The sequence below is a fragment of the Terrapene carolina genome, unplaced genomic scaffold (assembly GCF_002925995.2).
Source record: "Terrapene carolina triunguis isolate 2854851 unplaced genomic scaffold, T_m_triunguis-2.0 Scaffold95, whole genome shotgun sequence".
Classification (NCBI taxonomy): domain Eukaryota; kingdom Metazoa; phylum Chordata; order Testudines; family Emydidae; genus Terrapene; species Terrapene triunguis.
This window is the reverse complement of record NW_020664446.1, coordinates 14,363,366-14,388,245: the sequence shown is the minus strand read 5'-3', so window position 1 is coordinate 14,388,245 and position 24,880 is coordinate 14,363,366. Positions and strand designations below refer to the sequence as shown.

General features: G+C 40.3%; 1 protein-coding gene across 1 annotated transcript in view; it reads left to right on the top strand.

Moving 5' to 3' along the window:
- Positions 1-24,880, top strand: part of SHTN1 (shootin 1) — a 72,925-nt gene that overhangs the window by 37,882 nt on the left and 10,163 nt on the right. The window contains exons 8-12 of the mRNA XM_024198443.1: positions 1,742-1,895; positions 9,496-9,598; positions 12,618-12,700; positions 15,378-15,487; positions 21,234-21,287. Of these exons, the coding sequence (XP_024054211.1) occupies positions 1,742-1,895; positions 9,496-9,598; positions 12,618-12,700; positions 15,378-15,487; positions 21,234-21,287 (504 nt within the window). The remainder of the gene's footprint in view (positions 1-1,741; positions 1,896-9,495; positions 9,599-12,617; positions 12,701-15,377; positions 15,488-21,233; positions 21,288-24,880) is intronic.

Sequence of the window (24,880 nt, the reverse complement as noted above, 5' to 3'; positions counted from 1 at the left end):
ATTAAATGTGCCCAGCACAGTTAAATGCAGAGATCTGGTCCCTCCCCTATCCCCTGTCTCTTTGGGTCATTGATAAGGTTTGAACACACAATCTTCAGCACTTACGCCCTGATTCAGAAAGCATCTCTCTTCAAGACAGCAGGTAAGCACATGCTTAGCTTTAAGCATGTGCATGTCCTTAAAATTACCGGTATGTCCTGAATAGGGATGGAGTTAAAGATGTTCTTTCCTGAATCAGGTCTTGAAAGCATGCTCCTTTAACACTGGAGGTAAAGGAATGACTCTACTAGCTGGTAGCCGAAGTAGGCACTTAACCCTTCTGTGAACCAGCCACTGGACGCTGATAAAGGCATGTGCTAGTATGGATTACCAAAGCACTAGGACACTCAATGGATGATAAGTTTGAGTGTTGCTTTTTAAATTAATAGGGGTGATATGATGTCACATTGACGTGCGTTAATATTTATGTGCCTTGGGGAAAGCAGTGATTTTCAGGAAGGATTTAAATGAAGAGAAGGCAGGATCCAGGCATCCTGCAATGGGAAGGTGGTTCCTGGTTCCAGAGATGCAGGAAAATGAGAGCAGTGGAAGGAAGTATAAATCCCACAGTATCGGGGAACTATAGAAACAGATAGAAATTATACAAAATGCTGTGTATATGGGTGCCGTGGAAAGCCCCAGAGTTATGAAAGGCATGAGGAAGATGGCATCTCTGAAGTAAGACTGTGTAGTATGGTATCTGTGGATCTATGACCATTTCCACCAGCTGAGGATCTGCACCTATAAATCGCTTTAGTTTTCAGTGTGTGTATACCATAAGGCAGTGGTCCCCAAACCTTTTTGTCCATGGCCCCCCTCCCCGGAAGCCACAGTGGAGTTGGAGCCACAGTCAGGAGTGGGGCTGGTGCTGCCGCTGGGGCCTCGGCTGGGAGTGGGGCTGCAGTCGTGGCTGGGAGCAGAGCCAGGGCTGGGAGCTGGGGGCTGCGGCTGGAATCGGAGCCGGAGCCGGGAGCCGGTGGCCAACGCCAGGGCCGGATCTGGGGGTGGGAACTGAACGTGGGGGCAGAGCAGGGCTGGGTGGTGCTCCCTCCTCACCCCCCCGGGGTCTGGCCTGGGCCCTGCCGTGCCCCCCTGAATATTCCTCCATGCCCCCCGCCCCACAGTTTGGGGACCACTGCCATAGGGTAATGCTCAGTAGTTGTACTTTCACATGTACAGTAAAGCCAAAGATACATTCACTTAATATATTTATTTAAAACCATACTTGAGGTGTAATAGCCGGCTTATAGAAAATCTCTGATTTTTTGTAAACTAGACCAAATTGTATATATAATAGCTATGGAAGTGATTGCTTCAACATACTTGAATGCTGCCACCCAATCTGATGTCATTCTGTAGTTCATCCATTGACAACTGCGGAAGGAGTGAGTGTAAATTATAACCTTTAAACAGAAGCAGTTAACTAAAAAAAAAAAAAGCACATTAGTGTTTGCTTCAAATGAGGAAACTGTGTTCAAATAAGATGATTAAATCTCTAAAGAAAAAAAGTCTTTGTGGCTCTCTTTCAAAAAGGTTTGCTTAAAAAGACTTCTCATGTGTATTACTGCAGTTTACAGTGTTTCTGCCAATCTCATATTCTTAAGGCCTACAGTGTCTGATAGATGGCCCAGCTATTCATCAAGGCAAAAGACAGAATGAGCATTTATTTTTGTATTGTAACAAAAATGTTTGCCACCCGCAGGTTAAAGAATTAGAAGAGAAGCTAGAAAATGAAGCCCTACATAAGGAGATCAGTTGTCTACAGCAGCAGCTGGGACTTCTGGAAGAAGATAAAAAGGAGTTGGAACTAAAGTGGCAGAACTCTGAAGAAAAAGTTAAAAACCTAAAGCATTCAGGTAAAATCACTTAATTAAATTAAGTTTAGAAGTGAAATTCTCTCAAGTGTTACTGGTGCAGACCTAATAGAATTATACATGATACTTTTGAGACAAAGCCATGAACATCTGTGCATAATTTGTGTTTCACAGTATGAAGTTCAGTGACTCAACTCAACATAATGTCTAGAATCTATTCAGTAGAAAAATCTTTTAAAATTTTGTGGCATTGCGATGAGGCATACAAACCTCACTGGAGAACAAGGGGTTAAGGAACAGCTCCGGTCCCAGGCAGCCCTGTCCAGCCACACTTGCAGGGCCTGCACAAACTGGAGGCAGGGGCTTTAAAAAGGGAAGCAAAGCAGCTCAGAGGCAGGGGGCAGTGGAAGGGAGCAGACAGCTGCTCTGAGGGAGAAGTGTTGCCCAGGAACTCATTGCCTGAGACCTGACAACGCAGACCTCTGCAAACCTATAAAGGAGAGTCAGGTGACTGAGTGTGCAGGTCAGAGACTTCTCTGATTTACTGTGGGAAGCTAAAGGAGGCTTGCTTAGGAGATGGCCTGGGGGGCAGCTGTGTAGCACTGCAAGGTAGAGTGTAGCTGCCCGCCATAGGGCCCTGGGCCAGAGCAGTGGAGGGGGTGGGCCATGGTTCCCATACCCACTTCAAGAGGATATTACATTTACAAGAGCATTCACCTGGGTTGAGAACCCAGCTGGAAAAGACCTTGACTGTTCAAGGGCCTAGACCCCAAGTCCCCATGTTAAAGGGAAAGACTGGAAATTCTTGGAGAGGTGGGGGAGGCACTGAAGGATAGGACTGTGTTTTCAAGAGGGAGATGGCCTGCCACCCTCCTGCTTGACCACTAAGCAGCATGGTCGGTGGTTGTTCACCTTCCACAGGCATATAAAATTAAATCTTTAGGTAACTCCGAGTTTACAGTAAGTAAAGATTCAATGCAGTGTTTACATGTGAAAGGATAATCCTTTTAAGTTCAGCTGAAACTTGTATCTTTCATTGACGCAAAAGACATAAATAAATAGAACATGACTGTTCTGTTAATTCTTTCACAGAGATACACACACAATACACCATGGCTTATCATGTAGCACCCCTGTTATACAGATGATGGGGGGGAAAGTTCATGTTTCCATATGTGGAAAAATTCCATATATGGAAGTTATCAAGCAATTTAGGAAATCACACAAGCATTTAATCTTGTTCTGGCAGTTATCAGTGAATTTGTAGGAATGATTTAGCCCTTCAGACTGAGTTGTGAGAAAACAACTCCTGCTGAAGTGAGGTTTTTTTCCTCATATTATAGGCTCTTCTGATACTGACATTTAAAAGGTAAATACTGTATTCAGAGCTTGGCACAGGGAATTAACCACACGACTCCTGTGGGTTTTAATGGCTGAAATCCATGGGAATTGTGTGTCTAATTCCCTGTGCATCATGCTAAATATTTATCCCCTTACTATCTGACTGAAAAAATTGTCTGACTTTCTGACTGCTATTTGTCCAGTTCATAGGCTAAATCAAAGCCTCCAGAACACTGACAAAAATCACTTACAGTACGTACAGTATGGAACAACTACTGTAATTTAGTTATCAAAGTCTTATATGCTAGAATGGTGCCTGACCAGCTTACAGCATCATGCCTATTAAATGCTAAAAACTGTAATTTAACTCTCTTTATTTAAAATTGCCATTTCATAATAAATTCAAAATATAGTTAGCAGCTGGTGAACTACTGTTTAACTCTCCAAACACAGCTGGAATGTGTAGATGGAAAATGTCAGAGAGAAAAAGCATACCAATGTGGTGGTGTGAGCTTCTGGAAAAAAATATTTTACAATTTTGTGTGTGTCAAATTAATCATAGACTCATAGAATTTAGCTGGAAAGACATATTAGATCATGCAGTCCATCTCACAATCAATGTGGGATTGTGAGATGCTCGCTTACCAGGATGATAAGCACACATAAGCAGATAAAATTCCCTTTTATTTTCTTAGGGCTCGCTTTTTCAGTCTATTTTTAAAAGTCCCAGGTAACATGGTTGTCATGGTATTTTCCTGATAGCCATCCTAAATTTGGTGTGTGATTAAGTTTAAAAAAACAGAAAACTAAATAATTCCTTTCCATCCTTTGGTTTTACATCTGTCATATTATTATATTCCATTATCTCCCCTCTGAGTCATTGGTTAGCCAAGGTACACATATTTAGATAGTTTAGTTTTTCCATAAATTTTCAACTTCATGATCATTGTTTTTGCTCTTCCCTAAAGAATTAAATGAAAGTTCTAAGATGCTGAGAATTGAACACCTGAGTAAGTTTCCCATCGTTAGAGCATGTCTCTGAGAGTGGGGAAATTGAAAGTTGATCCCAGGCTGCCACCAGATTCTGATTCTGGCACAGTTTGTTTCATGTGCAATGTGGATAGAAGGCAGCCAGATGTCCAAAACATGTGAGATACACGTGGAAATACCATTATTTTCTACAGGGGATTGTGTGTGCCTGTCATATGCAATGCTATGAAAATGTAACCCAGGCTGTCATTATTATACTGACACTAATAAGGTCATTCTGGTTATTGTTGGGTAGGCATTTTTACTATAAGTCAGATCAGATACTCAACACAATTAATTAAAATGAACAACAATGGGGGAAGGAATGCAAGCCAAAATAGGGAAAGATCAGGTTAAAGGATATTTTAGATAAGTTAGAAGTACTCAAGTTGGCAGGGCCTGATGAAATTCATCAGGGTACTTAAGGAACTAGCTGAAGCAATCTTGGAACTGATAGCATTTGTCTTTGAGAACTTGTGAAGGACACGTGAGGTCCATGAAGACAGGAGAAGGGCAAACATAGTATCTATCTTTAAAAAGAGGAGCAAAGAGGATCTGGGGAATTATTGACTAGTCAGCTGAACTTTGATACCTGGAAAGACACTGGAACAAATTATTAAGCAATTCTTTCATAAGCATCTGGAGGATAAAAGGGTTATAAGGAATAGCCAACATAGATTTGTCAATAACAAATGATGCCAAACCATCAATCAAATTTCCTTCTTTGACAGGGTTACTGGCCTAGTGAGTAGGGAGGAAGCAGTAGATGTGATATATCTTGATTGTAGTAAGGCTTCTAACAAAGTCTGTGATGGCATTTTCATAAGCAAACTAGGGAGGTGTAGTCTAGATAAAATTATTATAAGGTGAGTGTAAAACTTTTTGAAAGACCCTACTCAAAGAGTAGTTATCAATGGTTCACTGCCAAACTGGGAGGATGTATCTAGTGGAGTTTCTCAGGGGTCAGTCCTGGATCTGGTATTATTCAATATTTTCATTAATAACTTGAATAATGAGGTGGATAGTGTGCTTATAAAATGTTCAGATGACACCAAGCTGGAAGGGGTAGCAAGCATGTTAAAGGACAGGATAAGAATTTAAAAAGGCCTTGATAAATTGGAGAATTGGTCTGAAGTCAACAAGATAAAATTCAATAAATACAACTGCAAAGAACTTCACTTAGGAAGGAAAAATCAAATGCTAAAATACAAAATGGGGAATAACTGGCCAGGTGGTATTATTGCTGACAAGGATCTGGGCGTTATGGTGGATCACAAATTTTATATCAGTCAACAATATGATGCAGCTGTGAAAAATGGTATTGTTATTCTGGAGCATATTAACAGGAATGTCGTATAAAAGACATGGGAGATAATTGTCCTGCTCTACTCAGCACAGGTGAGCCTCAGCTGGAGTACCATGTCCAGGTCTGCATGCCACACTTTAGGAAAGAGGTGGCCAAATTGGAGAGAGTCCAGAGGAGAGCAACAAAAATGATAAAAAGTTTATAAAACCTGACCTATGAGGAAAGGTTAAAAAAACTGAGCCTGTTTAGTCTTGAGAAAAGAAGACTGGGTGGGAGGGGGACTGATAACAGTCTGCAAATATGTTAAGGGCTATTATAAAGAGGATGGTGTGATGGGTTCGGTCACAGAGACCCCCTTGAGACTGTCACTGACGTGCAGAGACTACCTCTGAGCCCGTTTTCTCTGCCAGTTTGGGCCTCCAGAACCCTGTCTTGTTGAGCCAGATACGCTAATCTGCTGCAGCACAGACCCAGGGTCTGAACCACGCCCCCAAAGCTGCAGACTTAACCGAAAACAACTTAGCAAGTGCTCCTGTCTCTAGCACCCAGCTCCCAATGGGATCCAAACCCCAAATAAATCTGTTTTACTCTATATAAAGTTTATACAGGGTAAACTCATAAATTGTCCACCCTCCATAACACTGATAGAGAGATATGCACAGCTGTTTGCTCCCCCAGGTATTAATCATTTACTCTGGGTTAATTAATAAGCAAAACGTGATTTTATTAAGTATAAAAAGTAGGATGTAAGTGGTTCCAAGTAATAACAGACAGAACAAAGTAAGTTACTAAGCAAAATAAAACAAAACACGCAAGTCTAAGCCTAATACAGTTAAGAAACTGAATACAGGTAAGTCTCACCCTCAGAGATGTTCCAATAAGCTTCTTTCACAGACTAGACTCCTTTCTAGTCTGGGCCCAATCCTTTCCCCTGGTACAATCCTTGTTAGTTCCAGCTCAAGTGGTAACTAGGGGATTTCTCATGATTGGCAGCCCCCTTTGTTCTGTTCCACCCCCTTTTATAGCTTTGGCACAAGGTGGGAATCTTTTGTCTCTCTGGGTCCGCACCCCTCCTTCTAAATGGAAAAGCATGAGGTTTAAGATGGATTCCAGTACCAGGTGACATGGTCACCTGTCCTATGAGACCCCAAGCCTTCATTCTTCCTGGCCTGACTCACAGGAAGGCTTGAAAATAAACAGAGCCATTTACAACCAATTGTCCTAGTTTGAGCCATCAAGATTCCAAACCACCATTAATGGCCCACACTTTGCATAATTACAATAGGACTTCAGAGTTATATTTCATATTTCTAGTTTCAGATACAAGAACGATACATTTATACAAATAGGATGACCACACTCAGTAGATTATAAGCTTTGTAATGATACATTACAAGAGACCTTTGTCATGAAGCATGTTCCAGTTACATTATATTCACATTCATCACATGGATTATAAGGTGGATAGAAAGCTGGCTAGATTGTCGGGCTCAACGGGTAGTGATCAACAGCTCCATGTCTAGTTGGCAGCCGGTTTCAAGCGGAGTGCCCCAAGGGTCGGTCCTGGGGCCGGTTTTGTTCAATATCTTCAGTAATGATCTGGAGGATGGTGTGGACTGCACTCTCAGCAAGTTTGCAGATGACACTAAACTGGGAGGAGTGGTAGATACGCTGGAAGGTAGGGATAGGATACAGAGGGACCTAGACAAATTAGAGGATTGGGCCAAAAGAAACCTGATGAGGTTCAACAAGGACAAGTGCAGAGTCCTACACTTAGGACGGAAGAATCCCATTCACTGTTACAGACTAGGGACCGAGTGGCTAGGCAGCAGTTCTGCAGAAAAGGACCTAGGGGTTACAGTGGACGAGAAGCTGGATATGAGTCAACAGTGTTCCCTTGTTGCCAAGAAGGCCAACAGCATTTTGGGCTGTATAAGTTGGGGCATTGCTAGCAGATCGAGGGATGTGATCATTCCCCTCTATTCGACATTGGTGAGGCCTCATCTGGAGTACTGTGTCCAGTTTTGGGCCCCACACTACAAGAAGGATGTGGAAAAATTGGAGAGTCCAGCGGAGGGCAACAAAAATGATTAGGGGGCTGGAGCACATGAGTTATGAGGAGAGGCTGAGGGAACTGGGATTGTTTAGTCTGCAGAAAAGAAGAATGAGGAGGGATTTGATAGCTGCTTTCAACTACCTGAAAGGGGGTTCCAAAGAGGATGGATCTAGACTGTTCTCAGTGGTACCAGATGCAGAACAAGGAGTAATGGTCTCAAGTTGCAGTGGAGGTGGTTTAGGTTGGATATTAGGAAAAACTTTTTCACTAGGAGGGTGGTGAAGCACTGGAATGGGTTACCTAGGAAGGTGGTGGAATCTCCTTCCTTAGAGGTTTTTAAGGTCAGGCTTGACAAAGCCCTGGCAGGGATGATTTAGTTGGGATTAGGTCCTGCTTTGAGCAGAGGCTTGGACTAGATGACCTCCTGAGGTCCCTTCCAACCCTGATATTCTATGATTCTGTGATTAGCATATTTGTATAAAATCATATGGAGTGCAACATCACAGACGGTGATCAATTGTTCTCCATATCCACTGAAGATAGAACAAGAAGTAATGGGCTTGTCAGAAAGGGAAATTTAGGGTAGATATTAGGAAAAGGGTATATGTAAGGGTAGTTAAGCACTGGAATAGGCTTCAAAGGGTGTTGTGGAATCCCCGTCATTGGAGATTTTTAGGAACAGGTTGGACAAACACCTGTCAGGCATGGCCTAGATTTACTTGGTCCTGCCATGGAGTAGGTGTCTGGATTTGATGACTTCTTGAGGTCCTTTCCAGTCCTATATTGCTATGATTCTATGGGGAACCCATAAGTCAGGCTCTGATTAAAAAAAGCCCTTAAAAACATGCTGAAGTCCATCCCTGTTCCGGCCAAAATGCTTTCCTGAATCAGAGACTCAAGCCCAGGCTTACCTGGAGATAGGTGAGTAGTCCTGTTGAAGTCATTTGAATAGTCTTTAGTGTTGTTTGGTGTGGTGAATATTGCACATGATTTTCAGTAAAGATATGCAGGTGCTGTTCTGTATGATAGTAGGTTCTTTACGAATGACTATACGGAGATTATTTAAACTTCACATCACTCATTTACATAAAGCACAAAGTAGATTTGAATGTGCATTCACAGTACTCCTTTTCCCTTTTACATATTTTATTATTAAAAAGGGCACCATCAACATAAGAATCTCAGATGGGTTTTTAAAGCCACCTGAGGAATTTAAATTAAAATGTAATTAATAGGAATAGAGGATCCACTTTGGAAGTCCCACCCCATCCATCTGTCTGAAATTCCCTCTATACTTACAATAAATCTTAGCAGCTGTTTCTAACTAAATGACATTAAAGAAAAATATATTTTTTCACTGTTTCCCCTTTGTACTGGCGTAGCTTCCCCCATTGATTGTGTAGATCTCTCACATAGCAACAGAACAAAAACACGTTTTAAAGAACATGACTGTAAACCTGCAAAAATTTATCAAAGCGACGCACGGTAAAGAGTAGAAACTGAAATGATTTTTTTTTTTAAATTGACCAGATTTCCAGTTGATGTGATGTCCCTTTCACAACTAGGAAATGTAGCAGTCATTCTGGTTTCTCCTTAAGGCTCCAATCATTGTGTATGAAGAGTTTAATATTATGCAGCTAGGCATTCAATTCTCAGAAATTGCCTTGATTGTAGAAATTGTATGCAGCTAGATCAGTGTTCTTGGTGAAGATGAGTGCAAAAACTACCACTGACCCAGTGTGATAGCAGATCAGCCATTGAGAAGTGCTGCCATTTTGCTTTTGAATGAATCGGTGGCTTTCTTTACAGGCAGAACTTCTGTTTGGGACTCTGGTTTCAAATCACCCAGTAGCAGATGGGGAAACGCTTTTACTGAGAACTCATTCTGCTTTTCTGTTGCTCTCATGCAGTTGATGAACTCCAGAAACGAATACACAGGTCAGAAAATCCAGCACCGCCACCTCCGCCCCCACCGCCACCTCCGCTTCCTCCCCCTCCTCCCAATCCAATTCGGTAAGTGCTGTAAGTCAAGATATTTGGAAACTGTTTTTCCTTAGGCAGTGGTGTAGGCTGAGCAGTTTTGAACTCAAGCAGACTGAGCAGTGATAAACCATCTTTCTTTAGCTGTTCTGGACTTCTTTTCTTCCTCTCAACCGGCTGGACATCTTGTCTTCAATATTTGGCTGACAAGCTAGACGCATTGACCAGTCCCAATTAGTGTTCGTCCTCCAAGAAGTACTCAAGTTCAGTGGCCTGTTTAGACCGTGATTTTTGGGGAAGGAGGGATACCTCTTTGATCTGAATTTGGAAGGTTGTTCTTCCTGTTATCTGATAGCTGTAGTTATAGACTCCTATGTGATGTAGAGAAGTGCTTATCTGAATCACTGCTGTTAGGGTACCCTCTGCAAGCAAAAGGGCTGGGTTTGGTACGTCTGCCTCTCTATCCAGTGTGGATGATGGAAATAGCTAAATCTGTGGGATCCCAGGTTTTAGGTAGGATAATCAGCCTTCTAAGCATCCAACAGATTGGACAAGATTTTCATAGTGACACCCAAATCCAACTGAAATTTACTGACAGGTGAGGCACCAAATCCAGCAAAGCACTGAACTGCATGATCTTTAAGTGCTTGAAGAGTCCTACATTAAGACTATTCACATGCTTAAAGTTAAGTATGTGCTCCAGTGCTTTGATGGCTTGCTCAACTCACCTGTGAAAATCTCAGTCTAGAGGCCTACAATTAGACACCTGAGTAAGTGGCTTGATTTTCCAAAACTGCGGAGCACTTGCCATCTGCCAGTGAAGTCATACTTCAGACACATTTTTGAAAATCTTGGCCTTTGCTTTTTGTGTTAATAGATTGTTTAAAAATGAAATTTTCTGTCATGCTGCACTAGATTAACATATGCAAATCTTGTTAAGTTATTGGAATAATGTACAAAAATTCCAATGCTTAGCAATGAAAATTCAACCCTGTTCTGTCATTGTTTAGCTGATTCTGTAAAATATATTTCGGAACAGCCATATTTGGACTCTTGCTGCTTTTACCTTTCATTAGCTCATGTGACTTGCTTAATTATTTTACACAGTCCAACTACTTTATTCACTTCCACTACAGTTATATACACATTTGAATAGGATGTTTAGTATGTAAATTCCTCCCATGCCACAAACAAAACTGCACCTCTTGAAAGACAAATTCCATAGGTAATCAGGGTGCCGAAAGTAGCTAACGCAGAGTAACTTTTACATGTGATCTGACGCTCAGATGAAGGAATTTCGGGAGTGCGGAGTAACTGTCATACACAGCTACATTTTCAGGCTATATTTTATGGATTGCTTTAAAAGTTAGGAGTTAAATACATCATTATTTTAGGACAGGTTTCTGAATCTTTAGTTCAGTTCTTTTCTTTTCAATAAGGTGTAATTATTTGAGATGGTATGGAAAATTTCAAGCCTAGACCTTGGAATTGATGATGAGAGAAACACTGAAGTGTGTCCTAACATTGGAAGTAGCTAAATTGTGACATAAAGAGATTATTTTTCAAGGCTAAGAACAATTAAACAAGATGAAATAGACTGCAATCATTCCTAAGTGTATCATCTCTGGAGTACTGTCTGTAGAACCAAAAGAACTTGCATATTATGTAACAGCACACATTGCCAGAAAAAAAAATCTGTAATGACTAATGGGGCAGTAAGTGGGGTTTTTTCAGAAGTTTATTTTTAATTATATTAAATGATATACATACATACATACATACATACATACATACATACACGCTACAGCTGCCATGACAGGTAGTTCAAAGAAAGACAGCAATAATAATGTAAGTATTAGTAGAATATTCATCATCAACTTATGATTATTAAAAGATAAATGGGTATTTCAAAACTTGACATGAACCAGATGTTTTACCTTAATAAGGAATCAATATTATTTAATGAAACTGTATTTCTTTGTACGGCAGTCTCCTTGACTGGAAAAAAATTTTATTCTGAAGTATTCTTGGGATATGTTCTTGTAGTATATGAGGAATATACAGATAAAATTTAGCCATAGAAGATTATGTAGAAGTGTAAACATCTCTACAGTGTTTTTGATAAAAGGGTACATTGCCAAGTTCAAAGACACGATTTTAAAAGCAAAATTCCCTCTGTGTTACTAATAACTGAAATTAAAACTGAAAGAGTATTAAAGAGAGAATTTTCTCTGAATTGTATAGGGTGGCTGTTTCCTTTTCGCATTTCTCTTTCAACTTAGACAATGAATATAGACTGGTCAGTTTCACATTTTGTTTCTGATCAGTTTCTAGTTTTTCACTTTTAGGTTTTCATGTGTTAGCATAATGGTGAAGTGCTTGTTTTGCAAACACTACAGAGGAATGTTTTATGTTTTTTCTAATCCATGGAATTAAACACTTCTGTTGGTCATAAATTTTGTAAACCTTTATTTTAAAAATAACCCCTAAATTCTGGGGGCATACTTAGCCTGAAGGTATCTATTTCACAGTGCATATCATGGTGGGGTTTTTTATTTATTTATTTTGAACACAACACATAGGCTCTGCTTTTTCTTTTGATCTGGTAAACGTAGGCCAACAAATATTCATTGAAAAATGAGGGAGTGATATGATCACCCTCTAGCAATGTCCTCTGGAGAATAATGCTTGACATTAATATGTGCAATCCTTCATTTTTTGTTGTTGTGCGGGAGGGCTTTAATTTGTTACGTGTCACAATGCCATGTTACCTTTTAATACTCAGATCTTAAGTGTTTTGCATGATGCCCGGCAACAATAAAAGAAAAGTAAATAATATCTTTGTATTTGTTGGGGTGCTTCACCTCTGTCTCTTCATGGAAATGATTAACGCCTCTTTTGTAAATAGGAGAATTATAAATCAGTGAAGCAAGCGTTCAATGCTGGCTCGTTTTGCAATATATGACATATGTTCAGGGTCAATGCTAAAAGTACAGATGTTGCTCATAAGAGAAAGCAGTGTGACTATCTTCATTTTAATTGTCCTGAAAAGGTCCCTTATGTCCATGATTCGTAAGAGGTCTCATCCTAGCAGCACTGTGAGCAAAAAAGAGAGAGCTCCTCAGCAAGAATCAGGTATGGCTCATCCTATTTCAAGCCGTGTGGATCACTTGTTAGAAAATTCAAACAATATTTGTGTGAAATTAAAAAAAAATAAAAAAATGTAAAAAGTAGTTTTCAACAACCCACCTATTTTGGAAGCATTCACCTCTGGCACCAGTTTTAATGCAAAACAGGTTAGTAAAGACTAATAATTGTTACTATCTGTTCGTAGTAATGTGATAGTAGCACATGGAGGACCAAATGTGCTAGGTGCTGTGCATACACATAGTAAGAGATTGTGTCTGCCCTGAAGAACATACATTATAAGACCCCAGTCCTGTAAACAGTTACACCCAAACTTAATTTTATGCAGGTGAGTAGTCCCATTAATCCTTGTGCACATAAAGAAAGCACATAGATAATTATTTGCAGGATTGTTACTGCTTGTGTGGCCTAAATAGACAAGACAGAGTGGGAAAAAGGAAGTATTATTGTTCCCGTTTTACAGATGGGGTAACCGAGGAACAGAGCCTTTAAGTGATTTGGCCAAGGTCACACAGGAAGTCTATGATGTTAGCTGTTTACCAGCCCATGAAAAATGAGATTGGTGATCTCGGTCCAGATACTAGTAGAGAAATGACCTTGTAGCTGTATATCTTATAAAGAGCTAATCTTCTTTTCCAGTAACTGTTCAATAATGCTAGACCTATGTTGTCTTCATTTATCATGGTTTTTTTTACTTCAAGCATTTTAGATGTTTTGATTATACCTTTTCATTGATTGTTACCAGCTGTGATTGCAGGAAATACTGTGAATAGTACACCCCATTCTTCCATTATTTATTAGTAAACTTTTTAACAGTTCTGATCTTTCTTCAATCACACATAAATTGCTTCTTCCCTTAATGGTTGAGTGCTCATAAAAAAGAATAAAAAAGGTCTCTCTCGCTCTGGTTACTGTATCTAACTTCAGGCTTCTTTTGACCCTTGTTAAGGACTTACAACGAGTGGTTCCTATTCCTCACAGCCAATTAAGCTTTTACATTTGAAACAGACTGTTTGGGAAATTAAAACCTGGCATTAAATTGATATACAGTACAGGAACTGCCCTTCTGTGGATCTTCACAGTGTTGACCGTATTTCTCCATCTGTCTCTCTTAATTAGGTTGGCCTTTTTCGTATGGTGCAATTACATGGTTTTAGTCATGTCTTCTAGTGCATCGATATGCTCGTATGAAAAGCTCACCTTCATCAGATAGGACTTTCAGTTTTACTTGAACATTTCACAGGTCTGAGCCAGGTCTGCTGTTGGGTCTCTTGGAAGCCAGATCCCTTGGTGGTATTTAGGTTTTTCATTTTTATATCAATACCACATTGTTTAGTTCTACTTTTTTTTCTTTTAAGACTTTTGGGCACAGATTCACAAGATTCTTAAGCACACCTGTAACTTCTAGCACATTGAGTAGCCCCATTGCTTAAAGTTAAACATGTGCTTCAGTACCTTGCTGAATTGGGGCCTTGATACTGCCTCATCTGTAAGCATCACTGACTTGACCATCTTGACCAACTCTAATGAAGCCAGTGGGATTGTTTCCATTTACAGTGTTTTAAGTGAGATCAGAATCTGACCTCCCAATTTAACCAGGGTTGCTAATTTCTTGGGGTCTGAAGACCTGCATCTCCAACTGCTCAGGATCAGCCCCCTGGCTCCAGATCTGAATTTATATACTGCACTATCTTTTTCTTCTGTTGGTACAGCACCTAGAACAATGGGTCCTGGTCCATGACTGGGGCTCTTAGGTGCTATGATCATACAAATAATAAATAATAATGATCTGACTGTAACAGGATGGAAAGGTTGAGGGCCAGATCATCAACTTGTGTAAACTGTCATAGTTCAGTTGAAGGCAATGGGGCGGTAACAATGTACAGCAACTCAGGAACTGTCCATAGGATCCTGCATATGATTGTGAGGTTCCTGAGTCACCCTAAATCCAGGTGCTACAACTCTGTAAAAAGATACAAAGTAGATGCTTCTGACTTCTGCTAGCATGTGGATCATGTTATCGCCATCTGGACATACCTTAAAGTGATGTAAGGGGTGCCTCTCTGGGGTAAGGGGGTCTAAGGGCTGGGACAGAGGAGGTCCTGTGGGAAAACCCCATGAACAGCTAAGATTTGAGTTTAAAAAAAGGCTTATGTTTAAATTTAGTTCTCATTTACATTAATAATACAGCCAAACCGAGGAAGGATGCAAGTTTGGATTATATATAGTGTGTATATATTCCACCTGCTCTCACTGACATGAGGAATTTTTTCATTTATACAACTATCTGCATTGCACGTTAATCGTTGCTTGATCATTGATGTTCGTGACTAAATTACTAACTATATTTATAACTTGCAGCATGTGGTGAATGTTACTTATTTTTATAATGTATCTCTTTAAAAGGAGTGTTTTCTTTGTTTCTTCCTAATACACCTCTACCTCGATATAACGCTGTCCTTGGGAGCCAAAAAATCTTACTGCGTTATAGGTGAAACCATGTTATATCGAACTTGCTTTGATCCACTGGAGTGTGCAGCCCCGCCCCCCCAGAGCACTGCTTTACTGCGTTATATCCGAATTCGTGTTATATCAGGTGGCGTTATATCAAGGTAGCGGTGTATCTTGTAGCTTTAACTTGACACTATCTATACCTTATGAATAGGGGAAGAAGTAAGAGACCTGAAGAGACAAGCAGTTGAAGAAATGATGGATAGAATTAAAAAGGGAGTTCACCTAAGGCCAGTTAATCAGTCAAGCAGACCTAAGACAAAGGTTTGGAATAATTAAACATTGGTTTCTTTGTGTGTTTAGTCTTACACTGGGGGAAGTTAGAACAATATTAGCCTGGTACTGTAATGTATGCTGAAAACAAATGAAATGTACCATAATACATTTATCAGAGCACAATTTTTTTTCTTTTACTTTGCTTGTTGTTTGACCAGAATAAGGTAAAGTAGTGGGTTTAACTGTTGGACTATAAACCATTCAGCCTAAAAGCTTGAAGGAGGAGAAAATAATTGAGAGAAGGTACAAAGATAAGGCAGTGATTCCAGAACAAGATGTAATTTTAAAAGGTAAATCTGAAAGAGCTATTATTGAATCACAAAAATTAGAGATGGAATAGCTGCTTTGTCATTTCATTCATCTCCCTGCTAGTGTAAGATTTTCTCTGACAGTTTGTTCTCCAGAGTTTTGTCTAGTGCAATTTTAAATGACTCAAGCAATGGCTCAATTCCTTAGGAAGTCAGTCTAACAGACCTCAAGTTTATGATCTCCACCCCCCCCCCTTTCCGATAGTCTTCAAATGTTGTTATACACCTGCTGTGCCTCCCTCTATGCCCAGGTGTACACATGTACACACTCAAGCCTGAGTTTTCAAAAGTGACTAGTGATTTTTGTGTGCCTCCGTTTCTAGGTTCCCGAATTGAGCACTGAAAATCATGAGTCACTTTTGAACATAGAGGCCTTAGTCATCATGTAGTCCAGCTATAAATATTGCACTATTTTTGTCTTCATGTTATTCCTCCCGCCCTTAAATCATTTTTGTTGATCCTCCTTGAACTTTCTTCAAATTCACAATGTCTTTTTGGTATTTGAAGTATCCAGAAAGGTCTTGGGTGCATTTGTCTTGATACAGATTGAAACTAAAAGAGAGCACCTTCTCAAGCCTAACAATACAATAGAGGCTACTCTTTTAGAAATCCTAAGCAAACGTAACAATGAGGAAACTGAACAAAAATAACAATCTGAAAAGGAATGTGATTGGGTTATGTAAAGGAAATGTTCCAAAAGACTAGATCCTTAAACAACACAGACTAGTGTACTTTCCATCTTATCAGTATTTCTTTTCTTTCCCCTTATGCAAGACACAGCAGTAATCTGTGAACCTGTCTGCAGCAAAGTGTTGTTTAATGTCTGCATAAAAGCTTGAAATAGCCTGTACGCAAAAGTAAGATAATGGGATAGTGGTTTTCAAATGTTTATATTTAAGCTAAGTAAATCTTCTGTTGATTAAAGTAGCAATTTTCTTAAGAAAATTAATGAAAAGTTAGCCCTGTGCCAAAAAGTAAAGCTTTTTCACTACCGTGAAAGAGTTGGATCCTAGAAATGCTGAGAGTCTTGCCAGCTCTTGTGATTTTTGTCACAGTTTATGTGATTCTTGGTGTTTTTTCATAAAGCTACAGCTCCCGGAGTCATGTGATTACGGGAGAGACTGATGTTTTGTTTTGGTATTTTTTAGAAAGTACATTTCTGGTCCTTATGGAGGTGAGCTTGAAAATATAATCCCAAGTGAAACGGAGAAGCTCAGAAACTAGATAACAAATACAATGCATCCAAGATGCCCCAGAATTTTTAAACCAAACATTTTAAAAAGATCTCTCGATTTTTTTTTAAGACCTTACTCGTGATTTTTGAATAATTGGGTTGACAATTCTGCGCTTACACGAATGAGTAACTTGGAACGCAGTGGGACTACTAATGTGAGAAGGTCTTCGTGACCATAAGTGTTTGAAGGATGATCAGACCTCAGAGTGTTCATTAAGGTAAAGGCCCAGATCCTTCAGGTTCTTACCTACAGCCTTAGCTCAGAGAGTCTTCTGGTGACATCAGAATTCCAGCTTTCATTAAAAGAAATTATATTTCTAGTCTTCATGTTGTAAAGAAAAAAATGGAAGCATGAGCTAGGTGTAACCAATACAGTGATGTCTGAGGGCACAGGAGCTGTTAGAGCCTCAAAGGAAGCTGTCTGAGTCCACACCCATCGCCAAGGCAAATCAAGCCCCCTGCTTGGCTGCGGTCCTGCTGCCCCTTTGTGGGGTTTGAAGGACCCTGTGACACTTTCCTCAGGGCACCCAGAACTATAAGCCACTATGTTACCCCTCTGCCTCAACAAGGGAGAGCTTTGCTTGAGCTTAGACTGTGTGTCAGTTCCGTGCCATGCCACTCTGCCGGCCTCACAAACAAACCCCTTGATACGCTGCCAGGCTAATCCTTGCCTTGCAGGTAACAATCGGTGAACTTCAGTTCCGCAGGTCCCCAGAGATGTGTCTTTACAGTGTCCAGTCCCCCTCACTGGATGCTCACAGTCAAGTTTGCTGCCTCCAAAGACACAGTGCACACACTAGCCTGTTAGGCTAGCTGAGAACTCACTCTTTACTTCAACATAACAGCACTCAGATGGTTAATAGTAAAACAAAGAATACATTTATTAACAGAGAACAGAGATTTAAGTGATACTTAGCAAGAGAAAGAAGAGACAGGTATGGTTACAAACAAAACACACTTTCTAGTGGCTAAATCTTAATCTTAGCAAGTTACAATCTTTGCCTAGGCATATTGACAGGTTTCAAAGTAGCAGCCGTGTTAGTCTGTATCCGCAAAAAGAACAGGAGTACTTGTGGCACCTTAGAGACTAACAAATTTATTTCAGCATAAGCTTTTGTGGGCTACAGCTCACTTCTTCGGATGCATAACAAATAAATTTGTTAGTCTCCAAGGTGCCACAAGTACTCCTGTTCTTTTTGCCTAAGCAGTTTTCTTAGTCACATCAGGTTACCAGCATCTCCAGCCCTCCAGGTCAGAGGATCCAACATTCATAGAATCAGAAGGGGATGTCCCCTTTGTCCCCTATGGGATGGATAACTAAAATGTCTTTTTGCTCCTCTTTATATTTTCCTGCCTCAAGAGCTAGGAAGGCTTGCTGGGAGTATAGACTCTGTGCCCTAGAGTGTTTATAAGCTGTTTCCTCTGCTGCTTGTTAGCTTGATTGCTTTGTTTACCTTATATGTAAATATACTTTCATAATCTTCTGCCTGTAATCAAGCCAGTGAGACAGGTAAATCCACAGCCCTTTGTCTAGGGCCGGCATGATTTATGCACTGCCTCTAAAACACATTTTAAGAACATACTCCAAGCACACATACATAACTCTTTGCACATAATCCATACATATCTCATGCAATGTATTCCTGACCAGCACATCACCAGTTTACATATGATACCTTACAAGATATCTTTTGGATACATATTATGACTGTCAAGCTGTCTGGAGTCAACCTCAGGGCAGACTGTCAAGAAACAAGGCAAAAATCCCAAATTGGTAGTGAGTCCTATACATAGATTTCACCAACCAAGTAACAAGTGTTAATTCTTCAAGCACTATAGCAGCCTAACAATGCAGTCACAGAAAGTCCCCTTGGGTACTCTGGTCTATCTTGCCACCCAAGCAAACTTGCCTTTGTGATAGATGGTCCCTTACACCAAAAATCACAATATTCAGGTTACTCCCAGTCCCAAAGGACCAGTCACTTACCCCAAGTCAATTGCATCTTAGACCTCACACCAAAGATAACGCTTGTAGCCAATCCGATAATAAACTAACTAAAGATTTATTAACAAAGAAAAAAAGAAATGAGCGTTATTTACAAGGTTAAAGCAGGTAAACATAATGAATTACAGTTTTAGGTTCCAGAACATCATAGAAGCTGCTGCAATATGCAAGCTTTCTATGTCCTTTAGAGCAAACCCAAGTGTAGCAGCTTGGGGCTCCCTTTCCATCTCCAAATTCCAAACAGCATAGTGATACAGTTCCTTCTGGTCAGGGATTTTTATTTCCTGCCCCCAGAGTTCAAACTCATGGGACAAGTATTTGCACCCGTCCCCTCTTCACGGTGTGTGTGGGGCAATCAGCAACGTCTTTATTTCACAATGGCTCATTTGGTTTCAGTGGGGCTTCTTGTGTGGGGGACCAGCACTTTACATTAATTAATGCTCCTTTCCTCTTTGGTTAGTTACCCAGTTACGGAGATGTATAATGCGAACACTCAATATAACTTTATACCATGGGGTACAGATGTTATAAGTGAGATCAATACATGCAGTATCCTTTATGAGCATTGCATAAAGTCTAAACACGTCCTTATAAACTTATCTGTTTTAATAATGCTAATACACAGGTGAGCCAGACTGGTTTCCAGCTATGCAATTGGCAGTGCTCACTGAGACCTAGGGGCTTTGGCATGAGCTGGCACCTGGTCTGCCAGAGTCACAGTGACAACCGAGGTGATGTCAGGGCTGATATGAGTTACAATATAGTGAGCCCTCTGCCAGACCTGTATGTAGAGGTCTGCCTGGGGCCCTGCATTGCCTTCATTCAGCACTGGCTGACTGCCCTCTAACTTCTGTTGACTTCAAGGGAACTAAAGACACTTGGGCTGAAATACTGTAGATGAACCTTAATACCTCAAGCAATAAGTGCAAGCAAGGATACCAGTGGTAGAGTGCAGCTGGATAGCAGTTGGATCTGTTGTTCCATTTTTCTCCCTGCAGGGTGGGTAGGCAGGGGCAGTATTTGTTAACTGTAACTAACTCGTTTTCACGGTCACCCGTCCCTTGCTCTCACTAATATAATGACACGAAGGGATTCACATTCATTAAAATGTGTCATTTGGCTAAGAGGATTAAAATAATTAAGGTAGTCAGATTTATGTACCTTGAAAGGAAAAGAGCAGAAATTGGTATCCTAGAGAACCTTATGAATATTTAGTGTAAAAAAAAAAAAAAAATTAAAGAACCAAACCCTAACACTCAGAAATATTTCAAGGGGTAGATGCTACTCAGTTAATAGACCCTAACCTGCTGATTTTGTTCTGCTGTGTCTGAATGAAAGCTGCCATTGTACTGCTGCTTCCCAGCAGGCCTGATCCTAACAAAAGCAGGGAACCTGCATCTTCCAATGAATGCACTGGGCCCAATCCTGCAGGGTGCTGAGCACCATCCACTCCCATAATGGCACCCAAAGTTGTTGCCAGGGCATCATGAGACAGCCTGGAAAAGGGTGGGGACATTGCAAGTGGCTGTAGAGGGAGGGTTCTATGATGATGTGGCACTGGTTTGACGAAAGCAATAGTCTGTCTTAATATGAACAGTATGGGGCAGAGGACGGAGCAAGAAGACTCCCCCTTTGTTGCCATTCACAGTAGCTGTCTCTAAATTCCCGTGTTCCCTTCTCCCCACCCCAATGGGAGGAGGATTCTGAGATGGGAAAGAAGGCTGCCCCTCCCCAGTTCCCTTCCACATCTGTCCTGCCTCTAGTGGTGTGGGAGAGGTGGGGACGCCACTAAAAGTAGGGAATCAAGGAGAGCAGTAGTAAAAGGGGGACTTTATTTGAACTCCCTGGTTCTGTTGCATTCATTTTTATTTAAGGTTTTTATGCTAAAATGTTAATATTCAAATTTACTAAAGTATACTCGCTAGAATTCAAGTTATTTTATTTTTTCCTTAATTCCTAGTTAATATCTTTCCAAGCATTGGAATATTTTCGGAAATACTAGCAATTTTAAATGTCCCACTTTGAGGGGTGGTGAGTTAATAAATTTACATAGGCCTGGCCAGCAAACCCATTGCAGATTCATGTGGTGTTTGTCCTAAAATACAATACAAAACAAACACACACATCTTGCACAGTCAGTATTTGCAGAATCAGATTTGATGATGTGTGTGTTTTGTTTAATTACAGCCGGAAGAACCAAAAGCCTCTGATAGTGCAGTGAAGGAACTCAAGGGAATACTGGTAAGAACACGTGTTGTTTACATTCTGTTGTTCTCTTTTCGCGTGAGATGAGAGGACATTTTGAGGCCGAATGGATAGATATAAATAGAGTCCGAGAGAGATTTCTCTGACTCCCTCTTTCTTGATATCTGAATAGATATAGATATCTAAAGACCTAGAACTCTCTTATCTTTCTATCTGTATTTATTTATATAAATATATACAAATTTATATATATAGTTACATATATGTATTTGATTGTCACTACATAAAGCAGTTATATTTGATATTTTGCTCATCTTTAACAAAATGCGCTCAGTTTATTTCTGTTTTGTAATGTACTTACACTGTACATTGTACATGTTCAGTAGCTGCTTCTCCTGAATAGGTGCTTAAATTGTATTGAATAAGAGTCAAATCAGCATAGCTTCTCCTACTTGGCTTCTCTAGACCTGAGAGTTAAAAGTTGAGGTGTAACTTCAGCAGATGCATACAATGAAGTCCTATCCTCGTTGAAGCCATTAGGAGTTTTGCAATAGATTTCAGTGAGCCCAGGGTTTTATCCATAATTTGTTAATATTATTGCACACATGCTTAATAGGCAATGTTGCAGTTCCTAACAATCAATGCTAGGATTTACATAACCTTTATTAATATATACTATAGTATTGTACAGCAATGGTCCAAAATACTACAGCTGACAGCATTGCTACTGCAGTGTTAGGGGCCATTACTATGGTATTTTAAAACAAGGAACAATATTTTATGCCACCATCTTTGGCTTACCTGGTTACTCTCTCTCCTAGTCCAGGAGATTTTGAGTTCAAGCCCCCTAGTGTGATGTGCTGAGAAAGGGGAATTTGCAGCAAGGGTGGCAATCTTGGGGTAGCATTAAACTGGAGATAGTTCTGTCCATCTTTGGCAGAAATTATTCTTTAGCTGTAAGTTAAAGATCCAATGGCACCTTTGTGAAGAGACTGGAGGATCACCCTGATGTCCTGGCTAGCATTCCGTTAGGAGCTAACTTCTGTTGTCCAAGGCTGCAAGTGAGCTATTGCAGTGTACATAATGGCTGTTTCATTTGCTGTTAAGGGCTGCTTCTTCATGACTGAACTCAGTGTGTCCTTTGCCATTGATTTGAATCTGAACAAGAGGAGACCCATGATCGCTGTGCTATCAGTATCTAGCTCAATGCTTTTTGTAACTCTTCAGGATATTTAGAGTATGAGAGGTGTTATATAAACTAAATTCTAGTCTATTCTTGAGACTAATCATTATGCACAGTCAGATGACAAACATGGGGGTGGGTACTGAAGAAATAAATACTTATGTTTGTTGTTACTGTGCTAATTGTGCATTCCATGCAGACCTCCATATAATTGTTATAAACACATTTATATTCATTCTGTAAATTGCAGAGTTCAAGGAAAGCAACTCAGTTCTTTGGTTTACTTTTAGGTCTGTAACGTTAGTACAGTGCTGAGGACTATTACTCATTAATAATGCCCCAGCTCAGTTAATTTCAGAATAGCTACAAAGTAAAATATTTTAACTTATTGAGGGACAAGCTGTTTTGATGGAGTCCTGGAAGTAGTGCTGCCTCTGTGACTTATAAGCTGCTGTTTGCTTTTGCAATCTAATACCCCCGTTCATGAGTGTACATGTACAACATTGTATCTTGTATCTCTTCACTGATTACTCTCTGAAGAAATATACCACTTCTGGGGACCAAACTTTTCCTAGCAGCCATGACAATAAGTAACAATCGTTCATGCCTGTCGTGGAACTCTGTAGGAAGGCAATATCATATCAGAAAATAGTGCCAAGGGAGCAATTGATCCATAGAAGAGAGTGAATAGGACTGAGCTGAAGATACCAGTTGTGTGCTGTCTCAAAACAGCGAGCAACCAACTCAAGGTCCATAAGCTCAACTGGTTAGCAATGAGTTGCACAATGCAGGGCCTAGAAACAGATGATATTGGTCATGTTGTCCCAGAGATCAGAGCCAGGTAACTCAGAATATTCCCTTGTGGACTCCCACAAGACTAATTGTCTGCCCATGTCTCTCTAAAAGGATACATGATGCCTTTTGGGAGTAATTGTGAGACGCTATGAAGTTATCAACTTCAGTGAGAATCTCATGACAGTGCGAGACCAGGCTTGTCTGACAACAGGTCCAAGACTTTGCATTCATACAGGAGGATATCTGTATGACCACAAGTCTCAAGTCTTTGTACACTCAGTCTTTTGGCCTGGCTTTTTCACAGACACAACTAGAATTAGCAAAGGAGGGAGAAGCAAGAGGAGGAACAAAAGGAGGTGAAGACAAGCTGGAGGAAAAAGAGAAAAGGAATTTGGAGAAGAGAAGAAGGAAATGGGGGAGGGAGAGAGTACCCCAGACTCCATCAGAAGGAAGTAGGGGAAAAATTAAGGCCATTGCCGTTAGTGAATTTCTTTTTAACTCGATGGGAGGCATTGAGATACTACAGTGAGAGTGGTGTAGTTATAAACATCTGGAAAGAATACATGTAACCTTATTTCTTGTAACCTTATTTCTTGTCACATGTGTGTAATATTACGAGGAATGAGCTGGATTGCCATGTTTTAATAATAATTTTTGACAACTAATACTCACTTAGTAACACAGTTCAACAGTGAATAAATGCATATTGCTGCTTTCATGCAAATGAGCTTCACATCCTCGTGGGTAAACCTAGTGTATGAATTGATTTCTCACAACTCCCCTTGAGCATATCCACCACTTCTGAGAATCAGGCCCATGTACCATACGAAAGATTCTGTCCGTAAGGAGGTTGTTGGGGTGGTGGGTTTTTTTTTTTTTTTTTTTTTTTAAATATTAGTCCTGAGATTTTTTGACACAGCATTTTGGATCTAGCCTGATCTGAGCTGGGATACACCACTGAAAACATGCTGTGTGGGTCTCTAAATGTGTTTTTTGCAGCTGCCAGCTAGCAAACAGGCTTTACAAGGGTCACAAACAATGGTGAGGCTCAGAGAGAGACAGCAATAAATACACGTCCCAAATTTTGAGCTCCATTTATAAACATTTAGGGCAATTTTACAGTCAATTTGGTATTTGACAAGGTGGCAGTGTAACTCCAGCCAGACTGGAGGAGCATGCTGAGCATGGTTTGTGCCAGTTAAAATTCCAGTGGCAGCATTTTTAGAGGTTTCAGCTTTGGAAGACTTTTTTTCTTAGGAGGGCTGTAAAATAAGACCCTGCCTTTTGGCCTAAGCCAGAGGCTACAAAAGTGTTAGTCTCAGTATAAGGCAGCGATGACGTTGGTCTGTATTCTGTGCATGCTAAAAGGAAGCAGTAACCAGAGATCTGATACTGCCACCAAAAGACACAGCCAGGCCTATGGAAATACTTGAGGTTTTGGTGGGCACTGAAGGATTTGTGAGATCAGCACGAGCATAGTGGGTATTTCTTTTTGTAAATTAAATGAACCTACTATAACCTTGGATAGTAGGGCAGTTTAGCATGTTGATTTGTAAGACACTGTGTGTCACCTGGGAGTGAACTTCATTTAGAAAAGGTTGCATACTGTAGTAGTCAATTAAATGTGGTTCTTTGGCTTTTAGCTAATAGA